Below are 24676 nucleotides of genomic sequence, written 5' to 3'. Positions count from 1 at the left end.
CTGGTGTAAAAAAAAATGAATTAACTTTTTTTTTTAAATTTTGTAATTTACACCGTTAGACCCCCAATATAATAGATTTTTTTTATTTATTTTATGTATGATTAATTATTCTTTTCAACATTTAAATGATTTCTTATTTATGCTTAATTATATTTCAATTTGTTGTGGGAGTTTTAAATTTGATTTGGTTTTTTTTTAGATGGAATTGCGAAAATAATTTTTTTAATGCAAATTTCAATTTTTAAATAACGTTTGTATTTTTGATTTCAGGGTAGTTAGAAATATATCAAGGTATACTAAATTTAGTTCTACGTTTGTAACGCTTAAAAATATTTATGCTTCGGACCAAAATCACCCAATAAGTCCACATCTGGTCCGTCTGTACGCCTGCCTGCCTATAAACACGATGGCTCAAAAACGAAAAGAGATATATCAAGGTGAAATTTTTATAGAGTGCTTAGAAGGTAAACAGTGAGGTCCAATTCGTAAAGGAGCAACATAAGTCTTGTAAACTGTTAGAGATAGAACAAAAGTTTAAATGTAAATGTTCCTTATAAAAAAATAAACATCTTTTCAGTACAAAAATATAAGGTACGAAGTTAAGACACATATAAGATTTAACAGTATCTGCGTATTGTAATAAAATTTGGTTTTTATATTATATCTCTGGCTACATTAATCCTAGAAAGATAACGCCTTTGTCCAGTTCTGATACATGAGCTATAATACTTGGAAGTTTCATCAAATCCATCCAGTAATTTTTGCGTTAACGCGTAACAAACGTCCATACGTATATACATCAAACGAACTTACAAGCTTTGACGATTATCAAGTATAGAAAAAGATGAGAGAAGATTCAAAGTATTACTCCTCTGCATATTCTGGATAAATACACCTCTAACAAATTCTTTGTGTGGGATAATTATGCTTGACCTAACAACTTTTTCCACAAGGAATATTCCCGTAAATAGAACGTTCTCTTTATCGGCTGACATTTATTTTACTTTTCAATACCAGAATGATCCGCGATTTAGCTACTACAATTCATTTGAATTAACAGTTTTTTCATTTCTTTAAAAATAGCATGGCTATTATAAACAATGTTATTCATGTGAGTTTATTTCGAATATGTCTACAAAAAAAATTACATTTTTTTCTATTTATTTTTTTTAATTTAAAATTTAATCTTAACATTAATTAATTATTACATGATTTCTTCTATGCAATAATAAAATTATTACATTGTTACTATCTTAGTAGATAGAGTATAGAAATTTGTATTTTGTACGTTAAGAGAAAAATATTTTTTTAAACAATAACTTCTTACCTCTTAACCTAAATAATAATGTTAAATAATGTGAAATAACTTTATTACATTAGTTTTAATGAACTTTTAATATACATTAATATAATTATAAATATGATGGATATGATTAGTGAATATTCGAATTTAAAGAATAGTCTATAATTGGCTTTCAAGGCAAGACGTTTATAGTAAGGGATAAAATTGATCTATAAATATCAACTATCTCTATTTCAATGACAAATTTTTAATTTAATAATTAAGTACCTGGATGAGCGAGCTTTACTCGATATTTTTGAGTTAAAGACACACATTTAATCATTTAAAATGTCTCCACACAAATACCAATTTGAATGTCCCGGTAATGTACTTTATTTCGCCGCCAATAGATGTCAGGAAGAGTCAAATTTTGCAGTCAATGTTCCTGTTTCTCCTAGAACCTTGATAAAACGACTTTGATTTTTGAGTTAAAGACACACATTTAATCATTTAAAATGTCTCCACACAAATACCAATTTGAATGTCCCGGTAATGTACTTTATTTCGTCGCCAATAGATGTCAGGAAGAGTCAAATTTTGCAGTCAATGTTCCTGTTTCTCCTAGAACCTTGATAAAACGACATTTTCTAAAAAGAAAACTACCTAAATCAATTTTTCGCCGCAAAAACCGTCTGCATACTTATTTTCAGGAAAATCGTTGGAGCTGTTTCCGAGATTGCTGATATTTATATACAATAAGAATATATAAGATAAATCACTGGTAAATTATGGTGTATAAAAACAATTTTTAATGTTAAATAGTTTCTGAGTATCCGATCTGCCAGCTCCCAAATGCAAAAATTTAAGGAGACATTCCGCATATTCGCATACTCTAACCTACTCGTAAAGGCAAATAATTTATGTTTTTAAATGTTTGCACTATAAAAGATACACATCTTCCTCAAATATTCATAGTCAAAAACTTTGTTGAATATTTGCTATTTTGCGTTTTTACTATTCATATTTTTATATGTAATCTCTGTGGCGATATCGTTTAATGACTATTCTATATCCTATAGGCCACTATTCTATATCTTCCTCTTTGTTTAATTAGAATTTTCAAACTCGAATTCTTCATCTTAAGTGAAAACAAAAATTAGTCCTCCTCATTTAATTAATTCCCGATAATTTTACAAAAACGAAGCATGATCTACAATTTTCTTGAATAAAAATGTTTCAGGCACATCTTAATAAAGCTCATTAAGAAGTAACAGAAGGTGGAAATATTTTGTCATTAATACAATTGATTCAATACCGTTATGTTATAAAAAATATATTTATTCTCTTTGACGATGACATAATTTTATTAATAAATACGATGACATGAAATAAACACAACAAACGAAGAAGATGTCCTTCAAATCCCGGATTTCTTCACATCACTTCAGTAATAAAAATGTATTTTTGAACAATATGACTAATTTTGAAAGTATTACATAAGAAAAAAAAATTTATTAAAATGGCAAACGAGGTAAGAAACAAAAAAAAAAGTATGAATGTTGCTATCGCTGACTCTATTATGTACACAATAATAAAAACATTGCGGTTTTATAAGGTGTGAGAGATGTTACAAACAAGCACGAATGGATTGTAAATCTCTGACATCATTAAGTTCATGACCCTTTTTATATGCAGGTATCATATATTTACATATATATTTATAATACTACGAGATCTTTGGGAATTATTTTAAAAGTCAAGTTACTTGTGGGAGAGAGTTTTTATAACATAAATAAGAATTTGTTCAAGTAGGAGAAATATCTAATGGCTTTGCCTACAAAATTTGCATATTGGCAAAAATTACTGAAATGATCTCTATAAGCATACATGTCATAGAAAAATACGCTTCTAGGAATTGAAATCTGCTCTAATAATTCTTAGCCTAATAGCTTATTTTTCTACAGAAATTATTGTAAATGAAGCGTTTTTTTTCAGCGGTTAAGAATGTTTTCGATCCCACGCAGGCTTCAATTTGACAATTTTCTTAATCTATTTGGAAAATAGTGGAGTAATAAATGCATTTCCTTTAGTATCGATTAACCCGACATTGAATTAAACGGAATGTCCGTTGCTTGACATATTTAATTCAAGATTTTTTATCCTATTGGGCAACGGACTATCTTCTGTGCAGAAGAATCACCCTAACAAAGGGATCAAAACAAGACATTAATGATTTCTCGTACGGTTACTGTTTGGTTTGGGGAAATGAATTTATTGCTCCAAGACTATTGAAATGAATTCTAAATTTCAATTTGGATTCATACTAGATACGAGGTTACAGCTGCTAGAAAATCGAATTGAATTTCGTTAAGTTTCTATATGGTTTTCAAAATAAACTAAAAACCTGTTACTTTTCTTGTTTTGCAAAAATTTGATCTCCATTTTTCTTATGTTCACACAATAAGTAACAGTTTGTTACTTATTTTGTCCCAACAAACAAGCATGTTGGGACTAAAAATTGATTTAATTGATTATGAGGCTAAAGTGGGGATTGAAGAGGGCAAGAATTTTGTTTTGCAAAAAACATCCGGCAAAGTTTATTTATTCTGTCTTGATAAATGAATTTATCTCTAAAATTTTTTATTTTGTTTTAAACACTATATCACTCTATCAAACAGAGATATAGAGTCTAAAATAGCATAATTTCATTTTTCGAGATACACAGCAGTATTTTACAGTATTGTATATCAAAGAATCTCATACATTTATTGTTTGCATTAAGTTTGAGTATTAAGTTTTTCAGCGCAAAGTGCGCTGGTGATGACTGGTATTTAATAAAAATATTAACCAAACCAGTATTAATTGAACTAATTACAAACAAATAAATTAAATATAGTTATTTTTAACCCAGACCTAGTTCATTTTAATAATTGACTTATAAACTAAATTAATTCTAAATACAAGTTTAATCTTTGTATAATAAATAAATTATTTTATTAAATAGTGTTATAAAATTTTATGTCCCTGAAGACTAGAAAATTATCTTTATTTCAAAATATTATGAAAATGAATTAAATATAATAATTTGTTCTTTATTAATTGTTCGTCAATATTAGACGTAAAAACATTTTCATAATTAGTAATCTTATGTACTTATTTTAGTAAATTCCCCTATTTTTCTTTGGATATATTTCCAAAATATAGATTATACTGCGGTGCATTTAAATTTAATTATTCAAGAGAATCGTTTGCTCAGGGACATCAGTTAATAAAAAAATTTAAGTTTGAGACTTTTTTGTCACTCAAAAAATAAATATCGATCAATTACATTATTCCTACGAAACAAAAAATTCTCTTTCCACGATTTGGTACTAAAAATTGTAAGGAAATACTTCTCGGATTTAGAATTGGTAATATTTAAATTGAAATACATAAGAAAGGCAGATCTATATAAAATATCATATTTAACCTTTGCTCCTGTGGCGGAGAAAGTGGTAGCTTTGACATCATCGTATAATTTATTAAAACTATGTTATTCTTTTAATCATCTTTACAACAAAGGATTGTGTAGAAGAGATTGAGCAGAGTTTTTTGTATATTTCCAGTACCATAGCAATTTCTTGATGTAGAAAATAATTGTGCTTGCAGTTGATAGCCCTTTTCTAACAAAACCAAGTGTTAATTAAAAAGTATGCGTAAAAATAAGATCCCTGTTGTAAAAATTTCCGACGCTTCCACCTTTAACTATTTATGTTAACGATCAAATTTTTAACCCCCGAACTAAAGAAAGGCATGTTATAAATTAGAACGCTATGTGTCTACCGATTTTAATATTTTTGGTTTCATTTGAAAGGTAATTTCACGGAGAGTTTCTTAGCTTTCAAGTGCGATCTTAGGTTTCAGTACCCGAAAAAAGTAAAAAATTGGTGATAATCTTCAAAATCGATTCAGTTTGGAAAAGGCATGCCATATAAATAATTACTATGGAAATGAATGATCAAATAAACCTGGTTCAACTCATTTCGAAAAGTGAAATGGTAAAATAATGAGGTAATTTAAAACAATAATTCAAAAGAACAAAGTCAACTCAAATATTTCAATTTCAATTAAAATATTTCCAAAAATTTGTCCCAAAAAATGATAAGTTTCCAAAAATCGCTTAGCAAGAATTAAATCGCATTTGTAAATTTGACTTGTGGGTAAAAAAGAATTGTGCTTACAGTTGATAACCCTTTTCTAATAAGTCATGTGTTAATTAAAAAGTATGCGCAAAAATAAGATCCCTGTTGTAAAAATTCCCGACGCTTCCACCATCAACTATTTATGTTAACGATCAGATTTTCTATAAATTTATAAGCAATCATATTAAAAGATCCACAAATTCAAAAACCTGTAAACATTATGTAGTTTATATTAGTTTCAATTATTGCTGGAAAGTTGATTCGACAATTAGTTTTAATTAGGTTATGTGAGTTTTTCACATGGTCTATTTTTTCAACTTGATATACTTGAGATGAAAATTAGAATAATTTTCTTCATAATAATATAAATATAAATTTATTAGAAATAATATTTATTCTCACGTGTTACAATCCAAATAAAATTACAATGTCAATATAATTACAATTATTTTGAAGTACTATCTTAAAATCTAAAAAAAAAAATTAAATTACTCACAAAAAAAAAATTTAATAATAAATTGTATTATTTAATTACTAATTATACAATAATATGTAATTTATTTATTACACGGAGAAATTTTCATATCATTAAATATAATGGTAGTATATGTATATTAATGGTGGACCATGTCGAATTTATTGCGCAAATAGTCGGAGGAATTGAAAGTTATGAACAATAAACTATTTGGTTAGTTATGTAATTTAGTCCACTAGTCAGGTTCCTAGCTAGAAAAATCGGTCAGAACTCTGAAATGGACACCACTAACATCAATTTTTGAATTCTACCAAAAAAAGTTTATTCATCAAATTATTGTATATTAAAGTCAGACAATTTATCAAGTACTCGGTTTTTCCATTGGTATAAATGACGCTAAGATGGAAGAAATTTTAATAAAAATTTTAATCGTTATATTTCGAAATAAACGCGAATGCAAATTATCTGAGTAGGCGAGACATGTTTTTTTGGATGGATTCTATCTAGCCAATAATGTGGGTAAGCGTCTAGAACCAATGGTAATCCCGATTCATTTTTCGGGTTAGGAAATGGGTAGTAGACTTTTCAAATTTTCTAAGTCATACTAAGTATACCCCATTTAAAATAGAAAATAATGTCAGCCAAATGGCCACGTCTGGACTTTCTACAATTGTTAATTTGAATTCATACAGATACGATTCTTAAGAAAATCACACAAAAAGATATTCAATGGCGTATTCCTGAAAATTTTACAAAATGATACAAATTGTTCGCTGACTTGTACGATTAGATTGTCTATAATCTTCCCGTAAAGGTCTGTGTACAGTTCTTACAGAATTGTTGTTTCTGAAGAACAAGTAGTTCGACACAGCTGAATTTGTGAAAAATTCAGCTGTGTGGAGAGTTGAAAAAAGAACTATTTTTTATTTGGGGTCTTAATCTTGCAGTCACAGAATTAAAATAATTTAATTGAAGCTTTCCAATTTTGAAGCTGGTTAAAAACGCACTTTTGAATCGTCAAGTATTCGTTGTGTGCGTAGTCATGATAGGGACAATAAAATCGATGCCAGCGCTTTAAGTGAAAAATTTTGGAATTAAAGGGGGCTGTTATGACTAATTTGCAATTCTTTACATGCTAATGTAATAGAAATGTCAAATTAAAATTATTGAAAAACACAAATTAATTAAACTTAATGCATTAAAAAATTGTGAAAATAAGAAATTAAATTAAACAAATATTATTTTTCAAATGTAAATTATCATAATTATTTATTTAAATTTGTGAGATAAGAATATTAAATTTTAAATGTAAGTCTTAAATGCAATCCATACAATTATATATGCATCCATACAATTCTATAATTAAAGTAGTGTATCGTTACCATGGAAACGAAACTCACGCACGGAGCGAATACACATAAACAAATATCTAGATAATTTACATATATTTATTACAATAATTTATGGTATTTATCCACTTTCTGAATATATTCTGTACCTAAGTAATAAAATTTATTTATTATAATATTATTAAAGATATGTAAACAAAAATAAATTATTTATGAATATTAATAATTTACACAAACGTAATTTAACACCACATATTTAATGGTAATCTTTACTTTCATTACTTTCCGTAAATAATTAAAATTGTAAATCATTATTGATCAAAGAATCAATATATGTTCGATATTAACTTCCATCTATTAAGTACCTATAACATTAATGAAGATACAATTTTTTATTTATTTGTATTTTGACTTATTTGCAACAAAATTTGTGTGGTCATAGTCAAACAACTTTGAGAAAAGGAAGGTTCTTATATTAGATAATGGATTAGGTTTACCTTCCCAAAAATTCAGGATTCGCCCTAAAATCATTATTATGTTTCTATTCATGTAATTTTTAAAAATATTCCTTTTTTAAAATTGTAAATTATGAGTCTGATGCCAAAAACATTAACCTATTAGATACGAATTTTGATTAAGTTACTTTCAAAAAACAAATTTCTTTTAACCGATAAGAGAACACATTTATTATAATCTTGACTAAATACTTAGTTAAAATAAAAGCATGTATTTACTAATACAGACATCTGAAATCAGAGGTCATAGGACACAGTTTCAAATAAATAATTTTTGGCTTTTTATTTGTATAAATAATTAGAATTTGAATAAAATATCAATTAATTTTGATTTATTCGTATAATTTTAATTTCTTAAAAATTAATAAAATTCAAAATTTCGATTTATTGAATAGAATAAATATACATCAATAATAATTGTTAATACATGTTTTGCTAGAGTCATATGTTTGGCTTTAATTCCGGAGAAATTTAGTGATATCCGGACTCAAAAAAAAGAATTAAAAAAATTAATTTTAGAAACAGAAGAATATTTGATGTTAAATTTTCAAATTCAAAAAATTTTCAAATCGTATTTTTATTTTTACCCCGACTATACAATGGCGGAGGCTATGTGTTTGACCCATATGTATGTATGTTCATCTGTTAGGACCAAGCTTCTAGTAAACTACTAATCATAATTTGACAAATGAGGTATCGTTAGGAGCTATGTGGCGTCACATTAAATGGGACTGGAATGAATATGGCGCTCTCTAGAGGACATAAAGTTATGATCGAAAAAACAGTTTCGATTTAATTGTAGCGTGTTTGGTTTCAGATTAAAGGACGTAATTATCACTTTAAAAAAATATATATTGTTATACTTAATTACGGAATTATAACCGCAAGCTCTGAGCTTCTAAACTACTTAGCCTAATTTGACAAATGAGGTATTGTTAGAAGCGCCTTGATCGTACGCTGGTTACAGGCTATGTGGCGTCATATTAAATTGAATATAACGCCCTCTAGTTAAGATGATAAAAGAAATTTCGATTTAATTATAGCGTGTTTGGTATCAAATAAAGGGCGTGATTAGCACTTGTCAGAAATATATTTATTGTTAAACTTAATCACGAAGTTCTAACCACAAAATAGTTTAAAATGTATCTATTTTCGTCTGTTCCCTCCGAGCGTCTAAACTACATAGCTTAATTTGACAAATGAGGTATTTATTGTTAGACGCGCCTTTATCGTACGCTGGTTTTAGGCTATGTGGCGTCACATTAAATTGAATATGTAAATTACTTCTTTAAATTTGTTAAAAAGTAGCATTAAATTTTCAATGTAAAATATATCTACAATCCATAGACATAAATGTTCATCCATACATTTATATAACAATTATAAACTAGTCGTTACTATGGTAACTCCCTGAAATAAAACTCATGCACGGAGCAAATACATAAAAAATAAAACTAAGATTTGATTTATTGTGTCAAATAAAATTAAATAAAAACCATATATACATATGCAATAAATTCTTAAAACAATTACATAAATTCTTTGAAGGTATATTTATTATTTCTATAGAGATTAAATATGTGTGAACAAACAAATAAATTTAGTTCATTCATAAAGCAATAAAACAATTCTACGTATAAAATACCTAATAATATATATAGTTTTATAAAAAGAGATAAATATATTTTTAATTTTGTGTATGTGACCGTGGCCTTAATAAAAATATTAAGATTGATAATTGTTTTTATTTCACTAACTTAGCTTAACTAAAAAACCACACCTTTTAAACATTGATAAATAAGCACCATGGAAAAGAAGTAGTAAAATTATTGTTAATAAACATATTCTCATGACTCATATATGTATCTATTCACAAATTATATTTAAATTTCTAGTTAGATATGCTTGTCAGTTGGTTGGCGTACATAATCAGATTCTCTTCAAAACTTCAATATCAGATGCGATTTCAGCCATTTAAGAATTGATTACACAGGCCTGCAACTAAAACATTGCACGGGGAAGTTTAACTGCATTTTATAGAGTTTTACCCACTGAAACTAAAATATTGAAAAGCTTCTACAATATCAGGTTTTCTTACATAACACATTCGCCGAATTCAGAGAGATAAAAAGGAAGATATTGACGCATCACTGTCTGTCTGCTGATTATATCACATGAAATTAACGATACCTCATTAGTTTGTGTTAGCCCATACGGGAAATAGAAGTTGAAAAGTGAAAACGTGCTTGAAGGAGCATCAAGAATAAGAAAATGGTTCAAAGATAAAGAATATTGACAATTCAGGGATTAGTATCATCGCTAGTATCCTCCCATTTAATTTCAAGGGATAGAATCATTTCTAATTAATTTTTTTCTCTTTTAAATATTTCAGCATGAATTTCTAAAATTTTGCTTTAATATTATATCTATAAATATGTGTTTTATGTGAATTGACGGATCTGATTTTTTTCTTTAATTTTTGGCAAATAATTTTTTGTATGATAAGATTTTCAGAAGCTTAGAAATTTGAATAAATACATTGTTCACAGTTAATAAAATGATAAAATATTCCATAATTTAAAACCCTAAACAAAAAAGTAATGTTATTACAATTTTATTCAGTAGTCGAAAAACATCATTTCCTGTCAATACAGGCGGCAAATATATAATAAATTGCATTAAACTTAACTTAACTCGATTAAAATAGGATATCGATTAAAATCAATTTTAGTTTTTATTAATCACTTCCCTACAATGGACTTTAATTTAATAAGTTATAAATACAAGTTATATATATACAGAATGTCTAAAATATTCAAGGAGATAAGCTCAAATTTTTATAATAATATTTAATTATTATGAAGTTTAAATTTGCCATCAAAGAATAATTAAAATCGAAATAAATAAAGAGAGGTGTTGTGGGACACCCGATAGGAACTATGTTCGTTTCGTACAAATAACTTTATTAGTAATTAATTATAAATATTAGTTTTGTGGTTTTATTTTTTTAATTTTTCTCTGTCGATATTTTGCATTTCAATGCGTTGGTAATTTAAACTTTAATTGGTTTTTTTCTTGGACAATGTTGTTTGCATATCTGTGCACTGGTAGTGCTGAAAATTTAAAGTATTAATTGAAGAAGTCAAATACTTGTTTTATTGTTTAAAGAATTAAATATTATAGCTACTTTAACTCTTTACTTTATGAATTAATAGTAATATTAGTTTAAGAAAGGAATACATTACCCACAATTTTTTTGATCAGGATATTTAATATGACGTAACATAAAATTTTTTTGTTCCCACAGTTTGGAAACGATGTTCTGAATTTGTTGTATTTATGGAGAAATATTAAAGAAGAGCACAAGTCATCTGTTATCATTTAAAGTGACTGTCACTAGAAGCCGTGTTAAAAATATAGATCGTTTTATTATGATCGGTTTAAACACAAATTAAATAAATGTTTCCAAAAAGATAAAATAATACCCTTTTTATATAAAAATCTGGTTGCCAGACTATCAGAATCTAAGAATCCGTTTTTTAAGAAATTTTCCCAAATCTGCTAATAAGAAGTATCTACAAAGATGATAAGTGTTATTCACATCAGACTCGTTTAGCTCCTAAAGCAAAATTTTAAATTCAAGTATGAACTTTTAAAGTCAAAATAAATGAATGTCACTAAAACTCCTTGAATATCAAATAGATTCGTTGTATATTATTGTATTTTTATGAGTGTACACTTGTATACTCTCAAATATGGATATCACCTGTTCCGCATTCCATGATGACCAAACAGCAAATAAATACGTTATCGATATACAAAAATACATATAAATACTACATAGAGTGTGTCGACCTATAGCCATAAGCAAAACCATCGTTCAGAGTCACTATTTAGGTATATTATCTTTACTGTGTGTGTAAATCTTTATAGCCAACATGTAAATGTTTGATTATATGCACAGGTTTTAATGTGATACTGAAATATAACGGATACATGTTTAAAAAAATATAATATAAATTTATTGCGATCACAGAATTTGTTTAATCATTTAATATTTTTTAGTCTATTTTACTTTCTTATAATTATGGGGCAAGAGCCAGGTAGGTGACAACAGGTAAATTTATGCTAATATGTCTCAAAGTTACGATTGTCGTAGACCAGTTCTGATGGAGGATTACTTTTCAAATTTTTTTCAATGTAGAAAATTCAGTTATTCTTTTAAATGTTTGCATTTTGATATATGTACATATATATACCTGTTTATAAAATTCCCATGAAACATTTTGAAGTAGGTGAAAATTGTCAAATGTCTTCAACAGCTTATTTTAATTTTTCTCGAAAATTGCTCCAAAAAAACTGTTTCGTAGTAGCTCGTTCTTATATGTATCATTTATAAACCTTTTGATACTTACAAACCCTCAAGTTTTCTTCATTTACGGAATAAGACAGAAAAAAGCTTCTTTTAAGCCCTTTCCAAGGGATGCTTTTCTATAACGCACGTCAAATTTATCTCAATCTGGGTTGTCTGTAAATAGTCCTGTCTATGCGGCTGATTAGCAATATGCATTATATTTACCTTCTTTTTTACTGGCTCTGGGACTATTATTATTACGTGAGAAATAATGTTAAATATAAAGAAAAATAATGCTTAGTATTAAATATTGAATTTATTTATTTATTTTATGGAAGCTGTAGTACCTAGTGCAGCGTTGCTGGAATAAGTTCTATAATTTTCGAAAATATTATATATTCAGTTCGGATTTTCTGGTATTATTCTTTCGAGAGCGACGCATCTCTCGACAATTTAAAAAGTTTCTAAAACATTGCATTAGGAAGTTACAGCGATATGTTTTGTTTCGTTGTTTTATAGATTTTTTCTTGAGGGTACGTGAAAAATAATGTAAAAAGCTGCGTTGGCGAAAAATGGCAGGTGTATAGTTAAAAGTGTATGTCTCGAATTCGCATAGTTATGATATCACACAGGGAATTGGAAAGAGCAAAAATAAAAATATTATTAAAGTTTCAAAAATAGGAAAATCATTTTACGGCAACTCTCAATAGTATAAATATTATCGAAGATAATAAATGAGAACTCTAGGATATTTCGAAGTAAATTTCGATTTTTGCCCCAATTTCCTAGATCAGTTTTTTGTATTTTATACATACGTATTTCGACTACCATGTACCATCATCAGTGATTACTCTTATTATGAATGTTACTCTTTGCTAATTGTGCAGTCCGCCACCAAATTAGCAAAGAGTAACAATCACGACTAGCTAATTCTTACTGATGATGACTACATGGTAGTCGAAATACGTATTTATAAAATACAAAAAACTGATCTAGGAAATTGGGGGAAAATCGAAATTTAACTCTCAATAGATCAAGGGGAAATCAAAAGTTCATCTCTTTTTTTTCAATGGATGAATGGAATGTATATAAATAGAAGTGATTTCAATCATTTAAAAATCAAATCTGTTTATCCGATCAAACTTTGAATCTAAAAAAAATCTTGAAGGCAGTTAAAAGCAGTTAAAATATAGTGTCCAACGGTTTGGCTAACTTTAAGAGAGAATTTTGAATAGCTACTAATATTCTCTGACAAATTACATAAAAACTCCTCCAGTGTACTTAAAAATATTCAGTTGATACACTATTATTAAAGAAATACATCATTTAATCGACAAAAATAAAAATTATATAAAATTCGCACAAGCGGAAAAACGTACGCTATTAATATGAAATTAATGTGAATAATTACATTTCTAATTACAGATTTTATTAATATATAATTTTCAATATTGAAATTATAAATTTTGAAATGAATTCGTAACCCAATTATAAATGAATTTATTAAATAATATATATTTTTTAAATATTATGATTTTCAATTTCAAGGCTGTGAACCTTACAATGTAATAGTTTGATGTTGATAGGCATACAATGACGTAGACCAAGGATAATAGGTCAATTGTTCAAAAATAATTATATATTTTAATAGCTGAACGTGATAAAGAACAAATGTATAAGTTCATAAAATAGTTTACGTAGATGGTACGAGAGCTGGCAACATTTTCGAGAAATTATTTTAAGACGCTTGAATATCTGATATTTCTTGCCTTATTTAACATAGAAGGAAGAAGTTCCTCTCGCATTTGAGAGCGGATGCGTTAACTAGTTCTGGATTTGCTCGATTTCGAACCGAGAATTATTACCAGTAGTCAAAAAGTCTACGAGATGGCTTTATATCAACATAGTATTGAAAGCCATTATAATAATCACATCCAAGGAACATCCTCCTATTACCCTAAAAATTTTCCTCCCTTAAACATCCACCACCACTATTTTCCACTTGAAAATCCCTCCACCAAAATCCCTTTCAAATAAAGTAAATTATATTGGAAATCAACATATTATGTTTTAGATTGCGTTAGTGGTAGACACACTCGGAAAGCATTTTCACAAAACAATATTATATAATTGAAGTACTAAAAGAACAAGGGCGACCGGGCGTTATTCACTTATCACTTACAGTGAATCACTTTAAGAATCACCTACGAAAGAGGTTTGAGCAAAAAATCTTATAAGAGTTAATTAAAACTTATACGAAATTAAACTATATTTACCAAATTATCTGAATTTACTTAAAAACTCCATACAATTTGCTTACAAACAATTCATTCGCGTCAGTACCTACTTAATATTCTAAAATGAATTTTATTTTTTTTTAATGGGAAAATAGTTTATTTTGAAATAAATCATTCACTTCTTGTCGATTTTACCCGAAATATTTTAGAGAAATCTTATTTTAAAATCATATGTACGTTATGATATAATAATATCATAAGTATATTATTATCTACACATTTCACTAAAATTTTTAATTATAATTATATAATAGTAATTAAATTAATTTAAAAAAATTAAGTTTTTATTTAATTTTTTTAGCTTAATAAATCATTTCTAAAAATATTACAATTCCTTTATGTATGTCTATTAAAGATAAATGTATTTTTACGCATATTGTAGATATATAGGGTAATGTGCAGTTCCCCGGATACAATGTACATACTTAGAGTCATTCTACAATTTCGAGACAAATATGAGACGGCACCTATATGAATACAAAGTTTATTTACCAGATGGCAAGCATTTGAGAGAATAGCTATCAATGTTCGTTTGTTTTCAAGTAAAACAATGTTTTTTTTCAATGTATAAAATTTTGTTTTATTATTTATGCATTTACAAATTGACTATTGTTTTTCATCTCTTAAATAACAGTCTATCTAAATCATTACTAATTGATTGATATTTAGGAATACTATATTTAAGTTTTAAACGTAAATTTTGTGGAGATAAAGTTTGCAAAAATATATTATCATGCACTTTGGATCAAACAACGTGCTGTACCACTGACACAGAATAGTAAGGACCAACTAAAATCAAACAATTATTTAGCCTCTTAATTAACTGTATATATGACTTAAAAGTTAAAACTACAGTATAATTATAAATTTAAAAAAATAAATAATTATTTTCTCCTTGGTAATGTATTACCACATTTAAGTAGAGTACAAGTGAAGCAAATGAAATCTCATACACTCCGAGTTAATGAAATACCAGTTTCTACTATTTCGTAAGAGAAACTTGTAGAGTTTTCAATGTTTCAACCTCATATATTATATATTGCTGTTCCTTAGAGTGAATTGTAAAGTGAACAGTAATTATTATTATTCTAAGTAATTTAGAATATGATCCACGAAACATTATTATATGTATCATGGAACACAAGTAGGTATTTTATGATGGATCACAAAACTTTTCAAGGTTTTAACAGCAGTTGTTTAAAATTTGAAAAAAAAAATTGAAATAACAGTGCTATAAAAATATATTTAAATTTTAATCCCTGGTCTTGCACTCACCCCTTAATATTTTTATTAATGTTAAGTATATTTTTACGCATATTATTATATATTATATAGCCAAAAACAAGTGAAATTATATACGTTTTTATAAAAGTTTTATGATCATATCAAATCAATTAAATAACTATTTTTAATCATTTTACACCTATTAAAAACCAAAAATATTAACTCGTATTAATTAATTTGGGACGCTTTATATTGAAATTAAATCATTATATTTTCCACATAAAGAAGTTCTCAGTAAAAATTTCCCTTTTCTAGTCAAAAGGATTATTTAAATTTTTTCAATACTTGTTATTACATTCTTTTTTTTTATCTTTCCGAACTTTTTTGCTAAAAGTTTTCTTAACCTCTTATCAATTTATTACCAAATTTGGCAAAGTTTCAAATCGATATTTTTATTAGGATTAGGAATGATTGAATAACAGGTTGTTAGTTCTTCGCCCCAAAAACACATAATTCTCTCAAATGTTTGTTTATCTTTCACACGTTTTTGACGAAAAAACTTTTTTGGGTTATCTAAGTGGTTTTCCGTGTATGATATAGAACGTATGTACAAAATCATTCTCATATATATTTTTGTTATCCCAAAGTTTGGCAAAAACATTATTCTTTGAATAAAAATTATAATTATCAAATATAGTTTTTTTTTTCATTTAACAAGTTTTTGGCCCAACTTACGAGGAAGAACAATGAGTATGATCGTAGAAAACTTCTGAACACTTGGATAAAAAAAAAAAAAAAAAACAGGGACATTTCAAGAAAAAAAAACTAAATGAAGGCCTTTCCAATTAAATTGAAAATTTCGTACAAAAATTACGATAAATTTTTTAAATGAATTTCAATTTCTATTTGTTACTTTATGTTACAAAATGATTATCCAACAACTAATATTTTGAAACACAAAATATTAAAAACTATAAAAATTCTTCAATGATAAAAATATGATATAATTTTATTTCATAATATTTATATTAAGAAATTTTGGAAAATTTTGACAATAATTCAATAAATAATCCTCGTTGAAAGTTATAGTTCAAGGATGTGTCAATGGAGTTTGATAATTTTTTTAAAGTAAAATAATACTTTCTTTTATTTGATAAGAAAATTTGCAAGAGGTAATCGGGCTCAACCAGTATTTCTCAATCAGGGTTCCGTATCAAATAATTACTGTTATCCATAACCTAACATTTATGGTAATTATTGTTAATTTTAGATCAGCAGATTGGAGACAAATGTCATTTTTTTTAACAAATAGCCACTGAATCTTAAAAGTCTTTAAAGGCAAACTTTTTTTGAGCTAAAATCAAAAAAAATTTTGGTCTAGACGAAAGACAAAAAGAAGAACATAGAATAGAGAGAAAAATATGCTTTCACGCATTACTCTAGTTTATTCTAAAAAATAAATATGTGATAAAATTTTAAAGGCTTTCTCCAGAATTTTTCTTTGCACGTTCGATGGATGTGTAAATATTTTTTTCATATATTGTTATCTGATACAATTTGTAACTTAAATTATTGACAGAATTTTACTTAAATTATTGAAAGAATTAATAAAAGAAAAACCGAAAACTATTTGTAAACTTTCATTTCAACTTTAGATATTATTTCTACTGCATGGACCGAAGGTCATAGGGGGCCCCCATGTAAGGAACCCCTTCTAATTTTAAAGAAAAAAGTTTAACTATCACGAGTAATATGAAAAATTATTTAAATTATATTAAACTAATTTAAACGTAAGTGTCATTATATGCAAAAATTTCTTTCATTATTTTTACAGTAAATTTTACTTTGTATTTATTATAAGCACTCTGAGTTGTATAGTTTTGAGGATCTACGATAGAAGATCGCATGCTCGCTTATGCCATCAGCCATTTGATGATTGATTTTTTTAACATTTTTTTTCATTTGGTTGTTGGGGGTCACCGACATTCGGGAACCCCGGGCTTGTGTCCAGCGTTTACTTGAAGTTTCCCAAAAGCCACAAGGAATACAATAAAATTGGGTAAAAATAAATTTTTTAATTCAAAAAAATTAGTGCACTCATTTGATGGCTAAATAACAGTTAAAAGTATCAATATGTCATAGTATGATCATGTCAGTTAGGAAAGGGCTAACTGGTAGTGCTGTTTAATAAGCATAAAGTTGATGGTCTCCAAGATATTGGCCAAAAATCGTTATAAAATGGAAGAATTAGAAGGGTCTTAAACTAGATGCCAAAACCTTTCCTTTTTTTAGTTACAGTTTTGCCTTTGAATAATTTAATAAAATCGCTTATTTTCAGTTCTGAGATGCATAAAAAATTTTAGATAATCAATTTTTTTTACAACCTTGAATTTTATATACTGGATCATCCAAAAAAATACGATATTCAAAATAATGTCAAAGATCTAATTTCTACTATTTACAAATTAAAAAAAAATTATCTCAATAAACAGAAATTTGGTATAAATACTGTTAAGGAAATTGAATTCGATACAGTTGTTTGATTCACCGCATACAACATGAACAAATTCGCAAGTTTATGGTTAGTTTTCGCTATCATAGGAGCTGCTTACAGTAAGTTTTTTTCTGTAAAATTTAATTAGGCAAATGACTTTTGTTTTAAACATAATTCTTTTTTAAATTTGTTCAGGCGCTCCAGCAGCTGAAGCTGATGGTGATGACAGAATTTTGAATGGAAGAAAGGCCGCGACAAATCAATACCCATTCATTGTGTCTCTCCAATACAAAATGCGTAAGTATTTGTTGAACTCTATAGGTTCAAGGAACATTTTAATATTTTGCACACCGCAGTATCACTTTGGATTAATCTGCAAAGAGGTCTTGTAAAACAAAGTTATTTTGTAAATATTATTTTAAGAAATCAACTTTGACGAAAGAAATCAAATTAACGCAACTCTTCAAATATATAAAAATTAAAATTGTCCCTTAAAAAAACAATTAATTCCTTGTTTCTTGCGGAATAAAATAAGAAAAACCGTTGGTTTTTTTGGGTTGGCAATAATACATAAAATTAAATATGCGTTTTTTACACAGCATCTGAACCTGGCACCATATTACGTTCCAAATTCTGTGGTGGATCAATCCTCAACAAACGCTGGATTTTAACTGCTGCCCATTGCATTGTCAATGGAAATAAAGACGGGGGTGTTATGCACGTTAAGGCTGGTGTCAAGAACGCTTTTGACCTAGGTGGACAATACCCAAGAGTACAAAAAATCATTTGGCCCACTCAATACAACAAAACGTAAGTAATTTTTAATAATATTCACAAATTTTAGTTGTAAAAGTGCCCAATATTACAATTATGGGATCGTCGTTTCATGTCAAAGTGCTATAATTGTATTACTTTTTTATTTCTACTTTTGTTATGATTAAAAATATTGATAAAAGAGGAAAGTTTCGAAATAGACGACCATAAAATTATCCAATTAGTGTATTTCGAGAGGATGATTGATCTAATAACAACAGGACTTCGTCAACTGGTAGATAATGTTAAATTAATCACTATTTTTTAACATACTTATAGCCGGGAAAGCTTCTAAGTACAATATCTTGAAATTTGAGAAGAAAAGGTACATTTTTGTGAATATTGCCAAAACCCCTACTAAGAAATATTGGAAATTTGACAGTATGAGTTATGAATGATATAAGGCGTATGCTTGGAGCATTGGGTGCTAAATTAAAAATTTTTGGAAGCAGGCATAATGACACCAAACACTATTTACTTACAAAATTGTGTAAAATTGTAACATGTATCTAGAAAGTGTGGCTTTGTCGGCTATAAGGGCTATAAGTGTACTGAAAACTGTGGTTATTTTATCGTTATCTACCAATTGATGAAGGCGTGCTGTTTTATCTTGGACCACCCTGTATAAACTGTCTGGTTCTCCCTCTGTGTGACAGACAATAAGTTGATTCAAAACAAGCTCAATAGTAGAAAACGAAATCTATCTGCCTCAAATTAAGCTCATTCAAGCTTTTCAAGTATACAATTCAAATTTCAAACATATAAAAAACGTTAGCTTATTTTGGACAATTCTAATTTATCACATTATATTTACAGAGGCCAAGAAGAACACGATATTGCTTTGTTGCAATTAGCAGAAGAATTGGTAATGGGCCCAGCTGTTCAACCAATCGCTATGGCACCAAAAGGTTTCAAAGCATCAGGTGTAGGTACAATCCTTGGATGGGGAGCAATCAATGAAGATCACTCACAATCTAGCAACGAATTACTCTATACCCCAATTCCAGTAGCTCCATCAAGTGACTGTGACATTTTCCGTGCCCACCGTCCAGCTGAACACATCTGTCTTGGTGGTAAAGGTGGCGGTAGTGCATGCGGTGGTGATTCAGGTGGTCCATTCATCTTAACCCATAATGGTAAACCATTGCTTGTAGGAGCAACATCATTCGGTACAGTAAAATGTACAAATGACAAACCAGTTGTCTACACAAGTGTAGCTGCTTACCGTGATTGGATTGATGAAACAATGGCCAAAAACTAAATTATATTATTGTAATATTTTAATTAATAAAAAATCATAAAATCATAACTTTGTTTTGCTTATAATGTTAAATTTAATCTTCATAAATCTAAAATGGCAGAAAGAAGAACTATATTTTTCAGAATAACACTTTAACATTTGTTGATGATATATGTACTGTAAGTAATTACCGCATTCAGAGAGTGTTGTGAAAAGAAATCTAAATGGAACTATGCTCAAAAGTTTAAGATCCGATTCATCGTTAACCAAACAATTTGTGGGTAGGTTCTGGTGCGACCCTTGAGGACCCCACGAATAACTTTCCAGCATAACAAATAGATATATTTTTAAAAGAAAAATTTAACAGCAAAGTGATGAAAATTTTGAAATATTTAAAATTTCATCATTTTCTTAACTTTCAAATAATGTTAGATACTTACAATATTTTCATAGATAAACACCTGAATAAAATTTAAATATAAGGTGCCTATAATAAAACGCTCTACCAGATGAAGTGCAGCTTATAATAATCCGATTTGTCTAATTATACTCCCCACAAATTTGTTACACCTGGGTGCAAAAACACGCTAATGGTCGAATTGCAAAGTGCTCCATTTTTCTAAAATTGGATATGCTGTTTAAAATATTCTTTAAATCCAAAAATATCGTTAAAATTAAGTACATGGGTATTTAGTATATGCATATTGTGTTTGTTGGTTAAATTAAATTTAATTATTAAGACCCCTTCCCCATGTTCTTCGCCGATGAGTGATTTTTAAGTATAATTTTATATTGCTTGTATGTGCAGCATAAAAACGGTAACATTTACCAAATTTTAACAAAAGTTCGCACTTGATTTTCGAAAATTTTTGAAAGAAATTTAATTCAAATGGGCCCCCGGTACAAATATTGATATACTTGAGGCGTACCCTCAAGTCTAGGTACGCCTGTGTTTTGTAACTAAAATATACCTTAATAATACCTTATGTTTGTTTATATATCCCGTTTTGTCGGTAAAATGAAACATCTTGAATAGGTAGCAGTATACATAGCCGTAATGATTTCTACTAAAAATTTGATGATGAGTTTCCCCCGGAACTTTACGTTTTCACGTCTCCTGATTATAAAAACTTAGTTAGGCTAAAATCTATTTGTTTGCATGGAAGGATTGATATAATCATAAAAGGCGTATGTAACTAAAGTCGTACTTGAAATATAGCTAAGAATACTCTCTATTAAATTACTGTTTTTCTTATAGCCATCTCCAAACTGAACCGATTTTGAAGATCATCGAATCCTTTTGATTCGGAAACCTAAGCTCGCAATTGAAGCAAAGCAAACTACTCTCTCCATTAAATTACTTTTCAAACAAAAAAAAAACAAAAAAAATCAGTGCAATTCGTTTAGAAGCTTCGATGCCACAGATAGACACACATAGCGATCAAACTAACATAACACCATTATTTTTTGTTCGGGAGCTAAAAATAAGCACATGAGCCTTTTATTTTTATCAGAGCTTAATCTGTAAGACTTTTTTTTTAAATTTTATTTTTCATACCTACATTTCGGAAAGTAAAACTCGCGAAAAACTATTTTTAGAAACACTTGTCATTGGAGAAAATACTATCATTATATCCTATAATTTTATGATATATTCATTTTTGAATCCTTGAACTCTGTGTATTAAGATCATCCCAAAATAATGTCAAAAATTATCAATAAACAGTATTTTGGTATAAAAATTATCATTCAAATTTAATTCCATACAGTTGTGTGAGTCTCTCAATTCAACATGCACAAATTCGCACATCTATTGTTTGTTTTCGTTATCGTTGCAGCCGCTTACGGTAAGATTTTTTTTCTTTAGATAATTGTCTTTTGTAAGAATACAACAATTTTTCGATTAACTTATTCAGGGGCTCCAGCACCTGAGGCCGATGGTGATGACAGAATTTTGAATGGAAAAGCAGCCAAGTTTTTGCAATACCCATTCGTGGTCTCCCTTCAATACAAAATGCGTAAGTATTTGATATGTTATTAATTTACATAATGTAAGTTATTATTTTCCAAATTTATAACTTAAATTTAAACTAGTTCTTTTAACTCTCCACATTAGAATGACGTCAAGGCGTCAAGTTATCAATTAAGATTGAAAAATATTAGCTTTGAAATGAAATTCAAAATTTAAATAGCCTAATTAAAGTATTAAAATTTTTTTCCCCAAAAATCAGCATCTGATCCAAACGAGCTAGTACGTTCTAAATTTTGCGGTGGATCAATCATCAATACAGAGTGGATTTTAACAGCTGCCCATTGTATTAATACCGTAAAATCCGATGGGGAAATGCACATTAACGCTGGTGTTAATAACGCATTTGACCAAACCGGTCAATACCCAAAGGTCAGCAAAATCATTGCTCATCCTCAATACAACAAAACGTGAGTATATAAATTTCATACTTTATTTCTAGACTATTAATTTGTATCTTGATCAAAAAATATTTTTTTACAACCTCAACAAAAATATTTACTAAATACTAACAACATTCTTTTCCTAAAAAATAATTGTCAACAGTCTTTTTTATTCACAAACTCAAGATCTGATTACAACTTAAACCAACGATAAGGTATACAAAACAGAAACACAGTAGAAATTTTAAAAGTTAACATGAAATGTTAAGTTTTCACAATACTAATGCAATAGGCTTTTTTCATTGAAATTGTCTTAAAATTTAGTAAAAGATTCTTCTTAACATGCTGACTTAAATCTTTTGCATGAATTTTTTTATGGGACCGTTTGAAAAATTTTTAAGCAATTCGATAGAAATACTTTTTGATTTGTTCAAGATCGCCCTTCAACCCTTTTAAAATTAATTTCAAATCCAAAGTGACAAGCCCATACGAATTCACCAAGTACTTTCGATTTTTTCTGAAGATTAGGTACCAAGCCTGTGTACAATAGAGGATAATCCTGATATTGAATTGGATATATTACCCATAAGAATGTAAAACTCGAATTGGTACCATGACAAAATTTGAAAGTGAAATTAAAATTGATTAAAAAACGAAGAAGTTATAAGCAATCAAAGACTGAATTCAAAGGTTGCCCATCTCCTTTAAGCAAAACAAAGTTTCATATGCAATCTCTATGGTGATACCCACGTATCTTCCTCTTTGTTTAATTAAGAATTTTAAACGTTCATGCCTTACTAGTAAAGATTTTTAAAAACCAACTTCACTTTTCTATTCGTAAAGTGAGAATTCTTCATCTCAGGTGATGAAAGTTGTAATCCATTTTTTGGACTAGATTCCCCCCTATTCAATTAAAAATTTTAAAAATCAATGACAATTTTTTAACAGAGGTGAAGAAGAACACGATATCGCATTATTGAAATTGGAAACTCCATTAAAGTTGGGACCAGCAGTCCAACCAATAGCTTTACCACCACCAGACTTCAAACCATCGGGAGTAGGAACCATTATGGGATGGGGAGCAATCAATGCAGATCATTCTAAATCAAGTAATCGTTTACTTGAAGTATCTATTCCCGTATCTCCATCAAAGGATTGTGACATCTTTCGTGGACATCGCCCAGCAGAACATATTTGTCTTGGAGGAAAGGGTGGTGGTAGCGCGTGTGCTGGTGATTCTGGTGGTCCATTCATCTTAACTCATAAAGGTAAACCCACAGTTGCGGGTGTTACATCTTTTGGTACCGTCGAATGTACTGCGAATGAACCAATTGTTTACACAAATGTAGCTGCTTACCGTGGTTTTATTGATAGTACATTAGCCCAAAATTAGAATTTAATGATATTGTAATATTTAAATTAATAAAAAATTTTAAAAACATAATTTTGTTTTGTTTTTGAAATCTCAAATTTAATCTTTATAAATCTAAAATGGCAAAAAGACGAACAATATTTTTTCAGAAAAACACATTCACTTACATTTATTGCTGTTGGATGTAAGGTAAGTAATTACCGGATTCAGATAGTTCAAAGGTATAGAGTGGTGAGAAATCTAAACGGAAATATGCTAAAAAATTTTAGATCCGACGTATCTTTACCTAAAATGTACCAAATGAGCCTTCGTTAATTATCATGAAAAAATATACCTGTAACTGCATTATCGGGTGTAGTTATAAGTATTAGATTTCAAGGAAGACTTGGCTCCCACAATTGTCCCATGAAAACAGAAATTATTCTGGTAAAATATTATGATCGTTTTATTTAACAAAACATTACGCACAAATTTCGCTTCTTATCTTTTGCTCTTGAGTTTAACTTGAATGGCTACAAGTTAAACTCGAAACAATTATTCTACATTGATCATCGGCGTTGTTAAACCAAACATTTATCTTTGAAAGTGTTTAAAAATAATTTTTACTTGCCTCTTGGAGGTTGGGTAAACAGTTCGACTTCGCCACTGAATTTGTATATATTTTCAAA

At 28.3% G+C, this 24676-nt stretch overlaps 3 protein-coding genes across 4 annotated transcripts in view; 2 read left to right on the top strand and 1 right to left on the bottom strand.

Moving 5' to 3' along the window:
* Positions 1-24676, bottom strand: part of LOC123301544 — a 136397-nt gene that overhangs the window by 3889 nt on the left and 107832 nt on the right. The gene's annotated exons all lie outside the window — the stretch shown is intronic.
* On the top strand, positions 18199-20287 carry LOC123301545 (chymotrypsinogen A-like). Its single transcript, XM_044884322.1, has 4 exons — positions 18199-18290; positions 18367-18468; positions 18771-18981; positions 19801-20287. Exons 1-4 carry the CDS (start codon positions 18236-18238, stop codon positions 20243-20245), a joined length of 813 nt encoding a protein of 270 aa, XP_044740257.1. The 5' UTR covers positions 18199-18235; the 3' UTR covers positions 20246-20287.
* LOC123301546 (chymotrypsinogen B-like) lies at positions 21984-24080 on the top strand. Its single transcript, XM_044884323.1, has 4 exons — positions 21984-22071; positions 22141-22242; positions 22456-22663; positions 23585-24080. The coding sequence occupies exons 1-4, from the start codon at positions 22017-22019 to the stop codon at positions 24027-24029; spliced, it is 810 nt and encodes a 269-aa protein (XP_044740258.1). The 5' UTR covers positions 21984-22016; the 3' UTR covers positions 24030-24080.

This window comes from Chrysoperla carnea, chromosome 5 (assembly GCF_905475395.1).
Source record: "Chrysoperla carnea chromosome 5, inChrCarn1.1, whole genome shotgun sequence".
In the NCBI taxonomy this organism is placed as follows: domain Eukaryota; kingdom Metazoa; phylum Arthropoda; class Insecta; order Neuroptera; family Chrysopidae; genus Chrysoperla; species Chrysoperla carnea.
Note: the sequence above shows the minus strand (reverse complement) of the source record. Positions and strands in the feature narration are given on the sequence as shown.